The following is a 19,142-nucleotide window of genomic DNA, read 5'->3' on the forward strand; positions in this document are numbered from 1 at the left end:
CTATTAAGGGGACATCTTCAGGAGTCAACAAGGTGTTCCTTAATAGAAGTGTCCCCTGAATAGGGCTCTGTCGTTGTGTTAAAATATACTTCTCCTAATACTTTTTAAAGGAAAGTGTCCCCTTAATAGGGGTGTCCCTAGAGAAGAGGGTTTTGTTGAATAGAGGTTGACCATAGTGTTAAAACATATTTTATTTTTAAAGAGAAAGTGTCTTGTTAATAGAGGTTTCCCAAAAAATAGGCTGTGGCCTAGCAACAATTTAGAGTCTACTATGCCCTATATTTCAATTTAAAATACATGAATGATTAAATAGGCCTATATCTTGATAACAATATAAAAGTAAAAGTATTAATATTAATTGATAAAACATTATAGCTTGATCAATAGCTTGATTATTTGATGAAAATATGATTATTTATAAATATGATTTATTATTTTGATTCATACTTCGGTATATAAAGTGGTTAAAGTTTAACAAACTTGCCAACAAAAGGCCAAAAGGTGCAATTATAGTATTTTGTATTCAACCTATCATCTTGTTATCTGGTATCTTTTTAATTACTGTTTTTCTCAAAATTTCTATTTCATATCAATGGTATCAGATTTTAAAAAATAATCATGATATTCAGAATATTCAATGTCAAATTACGGAAGACACTTTTACTGTCAAATATTGTTTGGTTTTTTAAATAAAAAGTAAACTAAAAAATATATATGAAAAATTTAATTTCAAAAAAAAAAAATCCAGAATGTAAATCCCAAATCATATGCATTAAATAATATTTCTTATTAATATACAAAAACCCTTTAAAAATATAAACAATGAAATCATATAAACATATACGACTTATTATTGTCAACAACGCTGCATAATTGATTGAATTTAATATAAATTTGCAGGGAAAAATACATGTAAAACTACTACTATCACAGCATTGATATTCTAGATTTTTTTAAAAATAATATTTAATAATAATAATAATAATAATGGTTAGCTTGACATATGTCATCGTTTATTAATATTGAAAATAACACAATTATTGTGTCAACTTGTTTCCTATGTTTTTTTAGGACTTGTAACTGAACAGTAAAAAACGTGAACTTTGCCAAATGCTATTATTTTTTTTTTCAATACTTTATAGGTATTTAGTTTTATTTTAAGAACTTTTATATTTATTTAGTTTTATTTTGAGATTATATTATATATATTATATTATAGTGATATCCCAGAGACCAAAGCGCTTTACAAAAATAGTATTACGTTTGAATATATTTATTTTGTAAATTCAGATTATATTTTATTTAGGCCTGTTATATATGTATAACTTAAAAATGTATTGCAACATTTTAGGTCATATTGTTATATAGTTAATATTTATTTTATGGTGCAATTTTTCAAGTGTACAAAATATTTAAAATTATGTGTGAGTTTTTAATATGTTATAGTGAGTTGCCAAAAGATGTTTTAATACAGTTGATTGTTAATATTGTTAATGTCCATAAAGGTGTTCTTATTGTATAATTGTGTTTAGGAATATGTTTTTTTTAACTATAGATCTATAGCTAGCTAGAGGTATTCATCATCATCATCACCACTATCGTCCTCATCATCATCCTCATCGTCATAATCGTCAGCAACATTATCATCATCGTCAACATCGTCATCATCATTATCATCATCGTCGTCATCATCACCGTCGTCATCATCGTAATCATCATCGTCGTCGTCATCATCATCACTATCGTCATTATCATCTTCTTCATCATCATCATCGTCATCTTCATCATCAGCGTCAGAATCATAATCATCGTCATCATCATCATCGTCGTCATGTTAGACGTTGTCACTATCGTTTTCATAACATTTAAAAAAATGTTGTTACAATTTAAAAAAAACATAAGTGGGGATGTGTGGGGGATGGGATGGGTATTTTTCAAGACGGAAGGGCTTCCAAAGCGCCATTTGACCTTCTTGGCAGCAAAACTGCAACTCTTGGCCACAGTACCAGTGTAATTACTGTATCATCATTAAGCCCGTTACATCATAGGCCTACTCTGATGATGACATAGCCTGATATTTATGTCATGATATATATGTTACTCGTCGAACATATATAACTATCCAACAGTGTATCACTGTGAGTGACAGCAGTCCGTGCAAATACATTTGCAAGTGGAATAATTAACAATATTTAGCCCCAGCATCCGTCCGGTTGTTCTGTGCCTCATCATCAAGGCCACATCGTAATACATTAGATAATTTGGCACGATATAACTCATGAACTTTCAACAACAAATGCACGATAGAAAGCTGAATTAAAAACAAAATAGTATATAAATGACTAACATAAAATGTATTAGGCGTCACAGGAACACAACATAACAAGGAACTACAAAATAATATATATACGTTAAATATTAAAATTAAAACAATATAGTAAATGACTAACATAAAATGTTAATGTATTAGGCGTCACAGGAATTGTAACTGTAGCAATATTGTGAGTGATTTAAATTGATGATTTTAGTTATTAGAAATTCTTTTTTCCAAACCAACAATTAGTATATAAACTAACCTTCAATCTTCATTTTAGTTATGTTTTGATTATTTATCCTGATGATCGGTGTGTACATTCTTTATCATTGGATTGCATACTAAATGGATACTGTCAATTTAGGCCCAATCATATCGTTTGTTCTGAACATTTTCATTACAAAATATCTTTAAATTGCTGGCCTTTTATTGCCGATCCATTATTGATGTACAGGATCGAGCAAATACATAATTTCTACCCCGCCCATTTATTCCCTCCCTGAGTTAGAAACAAGGATGTTTTAAGTCTGCTGAATTGCCTTAGTCACACAAACATTGTCTTGAGTTTTCATTCACACAAACTATGGGTTTAAAAATGTATTGTCCCACAAAAACATGAAAAAAAACTTTAAATACCGTAGGCCATTTCGTAGTTTGAATAAAGTTAATCACTTCCGTAGAAAAAAAAACTTTTAACAAAACAATTTTTAATTATAAAAAGAAAAAATAAACGGTTAAGTTCAACCAAAACCCTTTGACTTCAAGTCAATTTTTTGCGTTAAATTACATATATATAACCCATTTTTTCCAATTGTTGGTCAGGAATCATATCAATCGAAACAATTCTGTATATTATTTACTTTTATATTAGATTTTCATGAAATTATTGCCAACCCAAATAATATAATTCCCCCAGGCGCGATCTCTTTCTCGCACGTCAACCATACCAACATTCGTATCATGATTTCTCATTAAAAGCAGCACAAACCATCAACTTTGAACGCCAAATGTTTTTTATTCATTTAAATATTATTGAAGTTTTGCCTATGGCCATGATTTAGGCCTACAACTGTCTGTCTCGATGTTCAAAATAACAGTAGTTATGACGGCGTGAAACGGATGAAAACCTTGAACAAAATCAACAAACTCGCGCCACAAAAGTCAACACCGGAGGCTAGCTGTCCAACCTCTGTAGTTTGCACCAATCAGCACACAGTAGTTCGCACTGATGAGTTACAACACAAATGGAATGATTGTTCGTGAAGTTATCTCGCACTATCGTGTTCACGTAGGTCCGAAATAAAAGTTGAGATAACTTATAATTCGTACCTGTGTGTGTAATTCGCCACAGTACAGTTATTCTGATCGTACTGGTGGTTGTACACTTTTGTTCGTTGCGGAGTTTGTATATCCATCTCATTATAACATTGATTGATTCAAAACTGTGTTCATTTATTGATGTCCTATTCAGCTGTGATCCTCTGACAGACGTACTGATACATGTATTAAATTTATTATCCGGCAGCCATGTTAAGACTACTTCTATGTTTATGTTTTCTTGGACTTGTAGTTGCTCAACGTCCCCTGAGACCCACAGGTAAGGAACCCTTTTAGTTATATATAACCAAAATATAATAGAACAAATAATGGTTTGTAAATTGCTGTTTATTATTGAAAAAAATCAGATTACCTATCTGTAAATAGGCTTATCTGATAATTGTCGAGGTGAAATCACCTTGGTGTGGACATTTTAGATTTTCACCCGATATTGAATCAAATACTTTGGTTTTTTTTCTACGAGTCTTGGAGGTTTTTACCAAGTCAATATAGACCCATTCCTGGATAAACCAATTGGTATCGCTAGACCCTTAGGACAAGCCTCTGATTTATACTGTAATGGAATATCCTGCAGAATGTGTAAAGCTCTTTCTGATCTACACTAACGAACTAGTTTGTCAAAAAAGTGTGATGTGCCCAAATATGGTAGTGATATTCCCAAATATGGTAGTGATATGACATCATCATGTCCATATATGGGCACATCACATTTTTTGTCGCATAAAATTCGATAGTGTATACAGGGCTTAGTGTAGTAAAGTCGACGTATGTATATTTGTATATACCGTATCAATGGTATTAAAAACGTTCGGTTTACAAAGTTACAAAGACCTAATATAATCGTGATTGCTTCTTACGTCACATGATACAGTAAAATCTTGTTGATGTCAAGATTAAAAGATAAACAATATCCCACTAGTAATAATTAAGTTGTACAGACGGGCGTAGATATCATATTGAGTCCCATTACACCCCTGTTGCCTAAGCTATCGTAACAATGTCACGTTCTTCGCATATCGATAAAATAATTACAAAAAAATCATCGTGTATATGATGAAATGTATTTTGACTTGTTGGTTACGTGTACGATACATCACAGAAGCAATTAATTACTTATCAATTAGCAAAAACAAATGTATTGTAATTTCAGTATGAAAAAATAACATCGGCAATATAAAAAAAATGTAATCATAGACAAACGCTTATAATATACATCGGTGGGCGTGGCCTCACCATCTGAGCACCATAACAAATATACAGATGCGCTGCTATTTTCGAGAAGGTGAGGGTGGAGTCAAACGTGTCTTCCAACGCCAATTCGAATAAAAAAACATGGCCTGACAATAATAAGTGAATTAGTACATTACAGGTGAATCGACTGTTGGATATGACATATCAAACGTTTGAAATTTCAAATTTGAATCTTCATGTCTGATCGAATTAAAAGTGAATTAAGCCTTTAGACAACGGGTGGACAATATTATGTATTGACGAGTTGAAGGTCATGTGCTATGCTTCTTGCACGTTAAAGATGTATTGTCTCTCAAAACATAAAATTTTGAATAAGCCATTTTGTAGTTTTAATAACAAATACATTTTCACCACCCATCCCAATTCCACAGCACAGATCGTTATGTTTTATATAAATAATCATATTTAAAGCATCTTTGCCTTGTCTGTTTTTAAACTCTCGCTACGGCCTTGAGAAAAACTTTTGCCAAAGAAACTATTGATTCAAAAAAGACCAAAAAACAATTTTAACCTGAACCCATTGACTTCCAGACATAGGCTTCCGGTTTGACTTTTTCCACTTAAAATTACGTTTTATCTGGCAACATTTTTGCCATCCAATTTTTATTTAAAGGTAATAAACTTATTATATGTGACATTAAAATGGCCTAAACACAGTAAGACAAAAACGTTTTGCGACTAAAAAGCATCTGAACATAAGAATATTAGACAATTATTATTGAATATTTTTAGATTTAGAATTCGTTAATATATTCCTAATGAATGTGCTGACAAGCTACTAGAATTGAACAATCGGACTGGAGCCAGAATTTAGTCTATAATTATCATTGAAGTCACGCATGTTAACAGTGTCATTACCAAATAGTTAAATCCTTCGTGATGCCTAAAATGACAGTAATAATAGTTTGGCTCAATTTAGTATGATTTGTGACCAAAATATCCGTACTAAGAACTTATATTTCAAATCTATTAAAATTCAATATTCGCGAACATCAATTGTAGGCCTACATTGGAAATTTTTGCCAAGCACTTTTGACTTGTGAACACCTGAATGTGCATGTATCGATGGTTGGATGGAATTGATCGATGAATGGATAAGCGTAATTGCCTGTATATTGATACCTCCACGATTTAAATACACAACACAAATTGGTGGCCGGCAATCAGGAGTTTTTTGGTCCATTCTATCGTTTTAGATCCAGAGTATACCAAGATCAGATCGCTGATCAAATAGACGTAGTCTATTAAGTTATCAGGTTAAAATTATTCCAACCATCGTGACGTCCTAATAATCTGTAATTAGTTTTACAAATTGTGTGAACGCATGCCTAACATCACGATGTGCCTATAGTTAGCCCACGGAGATATTATACACCTTCATGCTCACTACTGCCGTAGGCCAATATTCGTCAATTTAGCTGCGCTCTCTTTAAACACATACCAACCTGCCGTGTACAATTAAAATAATCAAATTTACATTGAAATCATAATAGTAATTTATTAGCTACTAATGAAATCCCTTGTTATGGCATGCAATATTATGAATATTAATTATATAAAATATGCTTTAAATCCAGTGGTCTAAGAATTAGCGGGAGTATCGTATATTTTCTATTACGTTTAAATTTAACGAAAACATTGCAAAGAAATGGGATATGTAAAATACGCTGGTGCTTCGGGCCATCGCAGCAGGACAGTTTAGTAGTATAAACTATATGAAGTTCACGAATGGTCGAATGAGCAGTTTAAATAGGCAATCCACTGGATAGTGTAATAGAATATTATAAGTTTAAGCGTCAGTTTGAAATCATTAATGTAGACATAATTCGCAATGAACTTAAATTGAATTTAAAAAAACTTAAGGTAAACTTAGAACAATATACATTTGCGCTATTGGTATATTAAAGTGAAATTATAATTGTAATTTTTCAAACGAAATTATGAGGGTGTCATATTATTTTAAATCAACGATGTGGAAATGGTTTTGTTTTTTACAAACGTTTCGGATGACACACATTAATCAATCAAAATCAATTTATTCCATAAAACTAAGGATATGTACAAAGATGTCATCAAAACGTTATGGAAAAAGAAAACTAACAATAAGCAAAACCTTTAAGCCAAGACGCTTCGAAAACAATAAGGTACTAAGAAGTTATTATTATATCAATAACAACAAAAACAAGCATAAATTACATTAAAAGAAGATGATAAATAGTGAAATAAGTTTAAAATTGAAATAAGTTGACCAAGTTACTAATGAAACTATATAGAACTCACATGCACACAACTTAAACAATAATAGGACAACACAGTGAAAGATTATCATTAAAAGAAAACATTAAATTGTAGGCCCAATGCAGTCACCCCTACCTCGATTGCAATGACCCCATCCCATGTGACACCCTAGGAAGAACGGAAGGAATAAAATAGAGCAATACATGGTACTGATAACTGGTGAGATGTGTATTCGCGGAAATAGTGTGATCATCGCGCTGGTCTGGTCATGGTTGAAATGTCTTTTAGCTTCTTCTTTTTATAGCATCAAAGGTAATATTGCGAAAGGAAATTAACGTTGACTCTGTTCTGGTGATTTTTACTCAGGGATTTAATTGACTGGAATTATTGAAGAAAACATGATGGGAGACGTCAAGATCCACTGCATAAACTCTGTTAAGCTTCGTGTAGGGACTTTACACACAAAAATGATAACCAAAAAAAAAGAAAGAAAAGCAGAGGAACCAATTGCACCGCTCCGTTCTCCAGCATGTTGAAGCTCCCATATGAGAGCCTTCCGGAACAGCATTCACAGAAGCTCGAGTGAAAAAGGCATCTGTCTATGATGTAGATGTACTTGCTTAAGAAATTTTTTTTAAATATCCATTGATGTTGCCTCTTTAACGGTATTTTTCTATTCATCTCCCACCCCACCCATTCCAATGACCAAAGATTTTACGTCCCATCAGACTATTCAATACAATTTGAACGTTAAGCCGCGAGTTGTTTTACTGACTGGTCGCGTTTTACATTTGTGTTTGTGGTACGTGATACTATCACAATAAATACAGCAATAGTACCCGGCGTGTTTGTGTGAACTTCCATTGTAAATGATTCAATGGAAAGACATTTTGAGGTCAAAATAGTACACCACCAGTATCGAAGTAATCAAATGTACATAAAAAGAGTATGTGAAAAATAAAAACGGCATATTATCACTATAATCGTCGGCAATATTAGTATACTGTGACCTACCTCAAACATGATCAAATAGTAATGTCATTGACTCCAACGTAAACCAATAAGCTTATAGATATCAGTCATATCTATCACTAAGCCAACACAAGTTGCATACCAATTGATTAGCGTGATATTATTCAATGATGTAATTTCGATGCGTTTAACAGACTGGGTTATCATGCAATACAAACATAATTGTAAAAAATCATCAGAAAATGAGAAAAAAATCTGGGGAAAATAAATGTTTAAATCACACAAAATATATGCATCGCGTAGTTTCAAAGCTTTTTGGGCAAAACTTAATTTGATTGAACTGCACTTTTTTAGTGCGGTAGAACATCCCCTACCCCCAACTTTTTTAGTTTCAAAGCCTTTTGGGCAAGACTAGTTGATTGAACTGCACCTTATAGTGATTATTTGGGAGACACCCCCTATTAAAGGGACGCTTTTCCGTGATAAACGAGAGGAAATATAATGAAACACTAATGACCAACTCCTCTTAATAGATTTCTTTTCAACATCAAATTATAGTTATAGGCCTAAATTTTAGTTGTTGTCTTATTTGTTGGTAGACGTACATCTTTTTGATCGAAATTGTGAGAATATCAAGTTTCCGTGCACTTATGTATTTTTTTTTATGAAGACGAATAGTGTTTAGTGTATCTTGTATATTAAATTAATAATTGACGTTTTTAGCATTTTCACAATAGGAAACTTTAGTAATAAGAACAGAGAATTGTATATTATTATAACCACTGGTTCTCACAACAGTGGTCTGCATTTACGTGGTTATCTGGACATGCAACCTGAATAATTAGATTACATGGGAGCATCTTCTTCGGCGATACGGGTGTTCCTCTCACGATTTCCAAAATCCCATATTTTCAGGTCAAACTCTAGAAATATAAATCATTTTATTTAAAGATGTATTGTCCCCCAAAACATGAAAAATGAAGATTAATAAAATCAGACTTTGAATAGGCTATTTTGTAGTTTTTAATTTTTTTATAAGTTATTCACTTCTGTAGAAAAAAAACAAGAAAAATAATAATTATTATAAAAGAAACGGTTAATTTTAACGAAAACTCTTTGTCTAACCAACAATTTAGGTATTTTTTTGCTTTTGATTACGTTTTTTCAGATCCAGTTTTCGGTCAAAGTGAATAATTATTATGTGACATTAAAATGAAATTAAAAAATATATTTTTCAGGAGGAAAATATATCTTTAAGAAAATAGATGCTGAAGGAGTTCATATATGATATGCAGCATAGGACTAATTAATATATCTTTAATCTGGTTGCCATGACTTAAAGCCCCCAAATTTATTTTGGCCTCCTTCTGCACATTTTTTACTAATGTACTTTGTTCTTTCATTGTCAATGTTGTGTGTGCAGAGAAACAATAAAAACAAATAAGCATACATTCACAGTTTTCCTATTGTATGTTTTCCCTTGTATGTTTTTACAATCAAATTCATGTTTGACAAAATCATTTACACCGTCAGTGTGGCACGCAGTCACCAGGTAATGAAGTACACGAAACATTAGGCAGCATTAACTCGTGTATTAAGTATTAATGTGATAAGTAACTAGCTCAGTATGTGGAATGAAAAAGATATGTAGACCTACACTAACTGGCAGTTTTAAAAGTTGTCACCGTAGGCGACCTGAGTATATAGGTGTATCATAACCATTATTATCTCCCTGGACGCAATATGATATTGTAGGCTATATAACGTCTATTTTATATCAGGCCATACTCTATACAACCAAACCACTACATTTTTGTAAGAACACGTTTATAACACATTTAAAATACGTAATTTGGAGGTATTGTGTATATATAATGGATATTTATATTACATTTACATATTAAATACCATTATATTAATGCGTCTTAAATCACATTATATATTGTATCATAAATATCGTACATTTTATATCCCTACATTTTTAAATAGACCTCCCCCACCCCACCCCTGTTGCAATTTTAGTTATTATTAATTGTATCAATTATGTAAATATTTTATTCAGAAAGTGATCACTTATTTCTAAGTGAAAGTAAAGCTTGGTTCTCATAACGCAACGCAAGGACGTAAGCCGCAACGCAAGGACGTAAGCCGCAAGCGAACAATAAAATCAGCAATGGATTATTCGAACTAGTCGCTTGCTTGCGCCTTGCGTCCTGACGTACGTTGCGTCCTAGTGGGAAGAACCAAACTTAACCCGTGTTACAACGTATTCACCACCAATTTATTTCTACTGTTTCTTTACAGCATGTATGAAGGAGTATATGAAACAGAACAACTGCACGAAGAAGTGGAGACCCGTATGTGCGAGCAATTCAGCAAGTTATAGAAACAAGTGCGAAATGGAGGCGTACCGAAATTGCGAATCAAGATTTATATACCAAGTGCACGACGGAACGTGTGGAATTGGTACGGACTAGTGTCTTATGGTATAGTCAGTTAGAAATCCATAATGTCAATTCGCCTGGGGACTGTAGTGTCCTGAGAGAGAAATGAAGTAGTAGCCTAGATGAAAGGCCATGTATGTCTGCTAGAAACATCAGCAACCAAAATGGATTTTTTTTCATGAATTTTAATCCACATAATTACATTGACCACATAGCTTGGCCTACTTTATACATATGCCGATTCCATCTTTTCAGCACCTTTTAAATGCATGAAAACTTGCTGACATCTGATATTCTTACAATTAGGTGAAATATTAACAAACAGGTTAAATAGGTCATGTCCTACTTTAGTTTACGGAATCAAAAACAAAGGATTTGTATTTAAATTTGAAGGAATGTTCGGTGCATTCTAAGACTACTCAGATTTACCCTTAGGCTTGCATTGTAGGCATATATGTCATTCTCATGTATTATTGAAACTGTGGTACCGTAATAAACTGTGTTATCTGTGGTGAAGCACAGTGGACAACAATTACAATCTCTCAAAATGTACAATTTGACGTCACTGTCTTTGATATAATACAGTTGCATTGCTTTTCATTTTTAGGTCAGCAGACATCATGCAAATCTGGTAACTCGTGGTATAAGTATAGCGAGGTGGCAATAGGAAAATGCGGACAACCCTGGTAAATCATATCTTACGAAATATACAATTATGGTTCATAACTTATTTTAAAAAGTTCGATCATCATTCGTTTAACTTGGAATGAACAACTGATACTGTTTGGTCTACTGTATTTCTATATATTTTTTACATAATTTTATGGAATAAAATTTATTTTTATTGATCATTCAATAATGAAATATGTCATTATTTTTTTCTAGTTTTTGTGCAGGTGGTAAAAAACGATGGGCTTGTGTGTACTGCTGTAAGTATCATTAATAATGTGTTCTTTTAACCTCTTCCTTAAAAACTATCATATTCCGTCAACCTTCAGATATATCGTTATTAGTATTGAACCTCCTCCTATGTGACATTCCTATTCAGGGGAAACTCCCATTAAGGTGATATTTAGCAAACGAAGAGCATACATTTTTTTTAAAAAGAAGTCCATCTCCAAATAAATCCCCCTCTAGTCTATGGTTTGCAAAAGTAATATCGAAAAGAAGCCCATCTCGAAATAAATCAAGCCCACCGGGATTTTTTAAAGATAAGCTGCATTTGAATGTCAATTAAAGGAATATAAATGTTATCGTGTTTATCATTATAATATCAATATATTAATTGACCTTATAATCCTTAATTATTTCAATAATCTTACAAATATCTTACAGCCAACCCCTAATCAGGGGACACCTCTTATCAGAGGACAAAACCCTATTAAGGGGACACTTTGTTGGGTCTTGAAGTATAATAAGGATTCTACTGTATTAAACGTTTGAACTTGTTCTTTGACAGATAACGAAGGTTTTGACGAATGTGTTACAGACGATTGCGGAGAGGTGCCACCATTTTGTCCATACGGCAGGATGCGTAATAGTAAAGGCTGTCTAACGTGCGAGTGTTTACCAAACTATAGCTTTTTTCTACGCACATTTTATTGGCACATGTACACAAAATAAAGAATGAAAAACTCAGTGCTCTGACTATGCTTACCATGTGCAGCTCTTAAATAACAATTTAGAATGGCGTAAAAAAATTAATGGATCGTCGTCGTAGTCATAGTATCTCTGCAATTATTACGACACACCGTATGCATAGCTACTTTGGCCAATATTTTTATGACATAGTACGGTTATCGCAAAATTACCGCACATAAATACACAGTGAAGTATGTTTTAAGCTTGGTTCCCACTAAGACGCAACGCAAGGACGTAACGTAACGCAAATTGATTTGACCAATCACAAGCAATGGACATTTTGAAGAGTCGTTTGTGATTGGTCGACTTGCTTGCGTTGCGTCTACGTTCTTGCCGTGCGTCCTGTAAACATTATGTTATCATAAGTTGCGTGGACATAATTTGTTCATGTTATTTGACAGTATTCCGAAAATTATACTCGATTACCCGATGTCGTCAAAAAGCAAAAATAATACGTGCTGAGGTAAACTTATTATTTTGTTATCCATATAGAAATAAATGTACTTTTTCTTCATGCATCAGCAAACTGTATCTTTTAAATATCTAATTGTAAAAATACTCCTAAGTGTAACTTTATCATATGATTGGTTGATAATGTATCACGTGCTGTACATTATTAGGTGTTTAATTATACGTTCAGGTGGTAAATTGCACGTTCAGCTTTTTTTTTGTAAAACAAATAATTAAGAAAATGTACTGCTTCTTGTTCCAAAACCAACGTGTAGTGTGCGTGAATTATAACGGCTCTAATACCAGGCAAGCTTAGATTCCCAAGAGCCTAGTGCCTTCGACAATTACAGTAAGTGTGTTATGAGATAAATATATGTTTATGAGTGGAATTGATAGAATATTTCCATTCGTTAAAAGTTGTACGTTTATTAAACTCGGTCCTGCCTTGTTAAAAAGACCACCAGCAGCTCACTTTTCAACTCCATGACAATATTTTCTATCCATTACACTTTTTGTATAATGTACTACTGTGTATGTATTGGATTTTGTAGCTAATAAAATATGTATAGAATATGCTGCAGTTTAAACTAGAAATGACAACATAAAAGTAGGTTGTTACGTATTATAATACGTATTATATCCCTCCTTGTTTATCGATGTTTGTGTATTATAGATTTAGCAATGACGGTGGGGTAGGTACACATTATTTTTACCCTACCGTATGTCAGCAGAGTATTGTATTGATAGTAGATTCCCTACCGTATGTCAGAGATCAACGGCCCACATCCCAAAGCCAAGCTCAACAATGTTGATATAGGCCTACTTATAAACAATGCTTATAATGTAAATAACCTGAATTATACCAATTATGGTGTAAACCCCAACCATTCTTACCAAACGGTCTCAGATTTGTAGTGGACCGTAGTCAATAATAAGCTTTTAACATTGTATATAATTGTGCGCATGCTCTTTTATAAATACTCTCTCAAGCGATCAAAGTGTGTTGTATTATTTGAACAGTATTATAAACATTAAAAAAAATAATGTTGTTAGTGTACTTGATATGATTCTATTAATAAAAGTGTTGAAGACAAGAAGAATAAAGCCGATGTTGAAGATGAGGACTCGGAGGGCGTGGAGAAGAGTATGGGAATATGATTATGATGTGATGATATAATGACAACACAAAATAATGACGTCCTATTCGTTTTATATTGTACGAGACATATAATTGTAGACGTGTATAACAATACGAATGAATACACCATATATGGATTTACTTTAATCTCTTTCTTTTTTATTATCCTTACAATTTATACCTTATTTATCGTACGGGTTATTAGAAATGTCACCAAGCGTGAAAAAAAGAGAACCGTAAACTGGTGACGATATAGAGGGCGTACAGTTGAATAATCTATGCGCATCGAAACTGCGCATAGTATACGCTACCATGCAACCATCGAAAACAACAGTCTGACTGGGTTTTTGTTATCAACTGCAGTGTTTACTCTTTTTTTATGAAGTAAAATAACGTATTTCAGATATAGACATTTGTTTTATAACACACATATTATACGTAAGTAAAATTAATTTTCTAATAGTTGTTGTTAACTTGTATTTGCTTGCTAAAGTCTAGGCCGCTCGGACGGTCAGGCGAATCTTTGTACGGTGTAATGAGAGATGAGCTAGGCTAGCTGCTATGGTGGGAGCACTTTTTATTAGGAATGAAGCTTAGGCTAGGCCTAGCGAGAAAAGCACAGTGTGAAGAAAGTGGAAGGATCGATAAAATATTGATTGTATTGATAAGTGATTGCAAGCTTGGTTGATTTTCCTAATTTACTACAGTAAAGTATTTACTACAGGCCTATCCAATCATACATTTACATGCTGGTAGGTTTATGATTAATAATATTAATAATATTAAATAATGATGAACTTGAACAATTGAGTTTACTTTATTAAATTTATTTATTTTAATAAAACATTTACTTTATTTATTCGGCCGCCTTTATTCGAGAGAAGTGTATTCAGAGTAGTGAGTTTATTATTTGAATAAATACGATATTTGAACACATTTTTTTTAATTTTTTTTTTATTTTGCCTTACATTATATTTTTTACACTTTTTGTTGACATATTTATTTAATCAAATTGCTGTAAGCCCTACATACATCCAAAATGTCTTTGTATTTTGTATTACAAATTGTATGTTTATTCTTTTCTTTAATATAGTTTTTTTTTTGCTGTATACATTTTACACTTTTTGTTGACATAATCTCTTTAAATAACATTGCTGTAGACCCTACATTCAACATTTCTTTGTATTTTTATAAAGAATGTTTTTCGTATCTTATAAAATACACGTTACCCTATAGAGGTTGTAGCCTATATTTATTATTAGGCCTATTTCTTTTTTATGAGTGTTGGTTTAAGGCCAAGGCTATCTATATTATCTACTGCAAACAATGTTAATACAACACTTATCCATATATATTATATGTATGAAAGTGTAATAGTACAGTCAAGGAGAAATTAGTTTAATTCCTCATGTAAACAGATACAGTAAATAGTAAAGTAAATATGAAAAGCTTGCTTCACACTAAGACATAATGCAAGAATACTGTACTATGTACAACTATACAGTATTCAGTACATGAATCACATTTATTTTTATTTACCTTTATAATAAAACTTTAAATTTGAGTTCTCATCTGCATTTCATAAAACAGTACAGTAGCTCCTTAGTTGAAGGCCTACAAGATGACTTCTAAATCATATTTCGTCATCATTTTTTTTTTAACAGAATGCCTGCCGTTGGAGATGATACGCCAATGTACTGCTCTCAACAGATCAACATTCCACCAGAACTACCAGACATCTTAAAACAATTCACAAAAGCTGCAATCAGAACACAACCAACTGATGTTCTTCAGTGGTCATCTGCGTAAGTTTAATGTTAAGCTCTGTCTACATGAACACGATGATGTCGCATCACTACCATATTTGGGCACTCCCCAAACTAGTTTGATAATGTAGACACAGCTTAATTCACATCAATTTTGTTTGGGTTTTGTTCTACTGGATAGAGTCGTCCTGAAATTTGATATTTTGAGTCTTTATTGTGTGTTTAGTGCAATAGTACAGTATGTCAGTAGATACACAAGTCTACAAACACCCACTCAATCTTGTTGTTTACCAATATGTAGCCTGCCTAAGACCCAAGGATCTTTCAAAGGTAGAATTATGTAGCTTCTCCAGTTTTTAGTCATGGAGCTTGGAGGGAAACCTTACAAATTGTTTTGGTTTTATTAAACATTTACATATACTGTAATAATTATCTTTTTCTTATTTTAGATATTTTAATGCACTTTCAAGTGGTGAGACACCGCCTGTCAAGGAGAGACTTGAAATGCCAGTAGCAACACAGAAGACAGATACTGGCCTCACACCAGGGATACTATCAGTATTAAATCGACAGGTACAAACAAACTGGTTATTGTAAAAAATAAGGTTTATCCAGACAAAAACAAAGAACTCCACTCTCCCAAAGAAGACTTGTTGATAGTATCTTTCTTTGTGTAGCATTTCTTGTATATGTTTATTCTGTGAACTTCATTGACACCTTTGAAAAACACTAAATGAACACACTTATGGCCATTCTCGAGCAATCTGATAATACTGTATTATAGAGAGGCAATAGTGTATATACATTTGTATTGAAGATAAATTGTCCCCCTGAAAATATATGTTTTTTAAATGTTTTTGTTGAATATGCCATTTTAAAGTCACATAATAGTTATTAAATTTTTACCAAAAAATATTTATCTGAAAAAAGCAAAAAAATAGTCAAATTGACTGGAAGTCAATGGGTTTTTGGTTGTATTTAACTGTTATAGTTTGTCTTTTTATTTATAAGTGACAACATTATTTTTTTCCTGCAGAAGTGATTACCTATATTAAAATTGCCTATTCAAAGTCTATTTTTATTAATCTTCATGTTAATCTACATCTTTAAGCACAAGTCTGTACTGTAATATTAATGTAAATTAATTTTGGTATTTCTATTTTTCTTCTGAAGCTTGGACCGAAAAAAATGTGCACACTGACAGAACTTGAAAAGAAATGGAGAGACATGTGTTTGCCAAAAGAAAAACTGTACAGTTTAATCCAGCTAGGCAGTTTCGGTGAAGACATTGAGTGGTTGAAATTCTTTGGCTTGGCTTGCTCAGCATTAGGTGGTGTAAGTATAATTCACATTAAACTCTGGAGAAACACAATAAAAAAGCATAAATAAATACAAACAAATAAATGTTCGACTGAGGGTGACACCAGCCTTTAGAGTCTGTAGGCCTACATTTCTGTAGTTTGAAGACCACATTTCATTCAGCTGTTTAAATCTGGTCTTTTTGTTTTATAATAAAACCCAACAAAAATATTATTAACATTGTCCAATTGAAAAACAGTGTCAAGTTTTTTTCTCTTTTTTATATGCTGATTATATGTTAATTACATAAATTAATAATAATTAATCTTGCTATAAAAACTACTTCTAATACAGGGCCAAACAAATAGAGGGCAATTCAATCATGGATGCATTCCACCAAAACAAAAATGCTGCTACTGCTCAATACAAAACATATATATATTTGTTTGTGTAATTCTGTATAGCTTAAAGCTCTGTCTACACTAACAAAAAAATGTAATGTGCCCCTATATGGACATAATGATGTCATATCACTACCATATTTCGACATATCACTACCATATTTGGGCACATCACACTTTTTTTGTCGAACTAGTTTAATAGTGTAGACAGACTGTAGACCTCAAAATTTGCAAAACATTTTATATGAATTCAGTTCATAATTTAGTTCATGAGGTGTTTGTGCTTAATTTTCAATATTGGTATTGGTGGTATATGAACTGAATGCTGCTAATCAATATTTTACATAATTTGATCTGGTTACTAGTTGTCATAGTAACTAGAATAAGTTCATTAATAAGATGAATAGGATTACAGTGAATCAATATGTTTTTATTCGAAATGTATTATTATAAATTGATTATATTTCTTAATGAAAATATACTTCAAATTATCGGTTTTGAGTAATGTACATTTGTAGATTAATAACTTGCCTGAGACATGGCTGAGAAAATTAGAAAAGCCACATAATTATTATAATTAACATAATATTAGTTTGACCTTTTTATATATCTTTTGAAGAAAAACAAATTTACTACTGTAAAAGTAATTATAATAATATTTTATCTTCATAGAATATTACAACGGCAATGAAAACTGTTTGTGAAATCTTAACAAGAGATCCTGAGGGTGGCGCTGCTCGTATACCATTCGAGCGATTCAAAGAACTTTACACGTACCTTGCGCAGATTGACGGAGAGATCTCTGAGGAACAAACAGAGAGCGTTTACACCTACCTCCAATATCATGTGTAAGTTTTTTTAAGTACGTTTTGCATAATCATTTTTAGGACATGCCACTATAGAACGCACACCAACGCTGTATCAAGTCAAAAAGGTGTTCTGCGCACAATCCAAAATATATGAATGTTCAGAATAACTGTTAGACTCAATCGTTGCATAGTCTCTTATCGTGTTGTGATTATGAAGAGTATAGTATTGAACAAAATAACCAAGTCTTTGGTGATGTAACTTGCCTTTAATTTATAAAGATATATTTTTTGCAGTTCAATTGAAATGTGATTAATAACCTTTTTCCAGTCCTGTATTTTCTGACCAGTTAATCGTAATAATAATTGTTTTTTATTTGTTTTTTTACAGTGATAAACAAGAAGGCATGGTCCAACCAAGGAATTTTCTAAGTCAAGACTGCCCGAAACTTGGCCCATAAAAAAAAACCACTAACATATTCTTATTGTAAAAACATGACTGGCAAACTTACTTATTCATTTTTCAACAAATGGCAACTGAATGATTTTTTGTGTTTTAATTGTGTTTTCATAAAAAAGATAATTTTCTTTATAAACCCTTTTTATCAGAATAGTTTTAAACCACATTTTTAACAAAAAAAAGTTGTCTTTGTTTTTAATTTCATAATCTTTGTTTGAAAATGATATTGTTTTACTGTCAGGGTAAAAAAAAATTTAGTTTTAATTAGATCTCTTATCGTTCGTACTGTATATATATAAAAAGTGTTTGATTTTTGTTTAGAAGTTAACTGTTAATAATATAAAATGTACATTATGGTTATTGTGTCTAGTGTTTTATTATATTAATAAATATGTAGTTCTCAAAAACAAAGAAGTCTGGCAACCATGTGGCGATTTTATGGCTATGGTCTGCTTGGCGACTCAACCCAGAGACATACTGTATATAGCTTTTCTGCCACAAAACATGATAATATTGTGTTGACTTACTACCATTAACTGGCCAGCCTACCACATAATACTGAGGCATCTTCTATAATTCTTCACACAAAAAAAGCAACAATACGTAATTCAAAGTACATCTATT

The 19,142-nt window shown here is 32.2% G+C and overlaps 3 protein-coding genes across 4 annotated transcripts in view; all 3 read left to right on the top strand.

Moving 5' to 3' along the window:
* Window positions 1-3,660: 3,660 nt before the first annotated feature.
* On the top strand, window positions 3,661-12,865 carry LOC144848101 (agrin-like). Its single transcript, XM_078704793.1, has 5 exons — window positions 3,661-3,911; window positions 10,418-10,579; window positions 11,165-11,243; window positions 11,443-11,486; window positions 12,017-12,865. Exons 1-5 carry the CDS (start codon window positions 3,842-3,844, stop codon window positions 12,178-12,180), a joined length of 519 nt encoding a protein of 172 aa, XP_078560919.1. The 5' UTR covers window positions 3,661-3,841; the 3' UTR covers window positions 12,181-12,865.
* Window positions 6,890-19,142, top strand: part of LOC144848098 (uncharacterized) — a 52,854-nt gene continuing 40,601 nt past the window's right edge. The window contains exon 1 of the mRNA XM_078704787.1: window positions 6,890-6,893. The gene's annotated coding sequence lies outside the window, so the exon portion shown is untranslated. The remainder of the gene's footprint in view (window positions 6,894-19,142) is intronic.
* LOC144848100 (ropporin-1-like protein) lies at window positions 12,856-18,878 on the top strand. Of its 2 annotated transcripts, none has more exons than XM_078704792.1 (6): window positions 12,856-12,997; window positions 15,451-15,591; window positions 16,002-16,125; window positions 16,726-16,887; window positions 17,925-18,100; window positions 18,450-18,878. In XM_078704792.1, the coding sequence occupies exons 2-6, from the start codon at window positions 15,452-15,454 to the stop codon at window positions 18,517-18,519; spliced, it is 672 nt and encodes a 223-aa protein (XP_078560918.1). In that variant the 5' UTR covers window positions 12,856-12,997; window position 15,451; the 3' UTR covers window positions 18,520-18,878. The 2 variants fall into 2 exon arrangements, with proteins under 2 accessions (XP_078560918.1, XP_078560917.1); XM_078704791.1 differs by lacking the exon at window positions 12,856-12,997 and adding an exon at window positions 14,064-14,224.

Source organism: Antedon bifida, chromosome 7 (genome assembly GCF_963402885.1).
Source record: "Antedon bifida chromosome 7, ecAntBifi1.1, whole genome shotgun sequence".
NCBI lineage: Eukaryota > Metazoa > Echinodermata > Crinoidea > Comatulida > Antedonidae > Antedon > Antedon bifida.

Bases quoted from the DNA above. Each gene is read 5' to 3' on its own strand.
- LOC144848101 (XM_078704793.1), top strand. From the start codon at position 3,842: ATGTTAAGACTACTTCTATGTTTATGTTTTCTTGGACTTGTAGTTGCT. The intron at 3,912-10,417 runs GTAAGGAACCCT...GTTTCTTTACAG, and splicing joins ACGTCCCCTGAGACCCACAG to CATGTATGAAGGAGTATATG. The intron at 11,244-11,442 runs GTAAATCATATC...ATTTTTTTCTAG, and splicing joins GGAAAATGCGGACAACCCTG to TTTTTGTGCAGGTGGTAAAA.
- LOC144848100 (XM_078704792.1), top strand. From the start codon at position 15,452: ATGCCTGCCGTTGGAGATGATACGCCAATGTACTGCTCTCAACAGATC. The intron at 16,126-16,725 runs GTACAAACAAAC...TTTCTTCTGAAG, and splicing joins TATCAGTATTAAATCGACAG to CTTGGACCGAAAAAAATGTG. The intron at 18,101-18,449 runs GTAAGTTTTTTT...GTTTTTTTACAG, and splicing joins ACCTACCTCCAATATCATGT to TGATAAACAAGAAGGCATGG.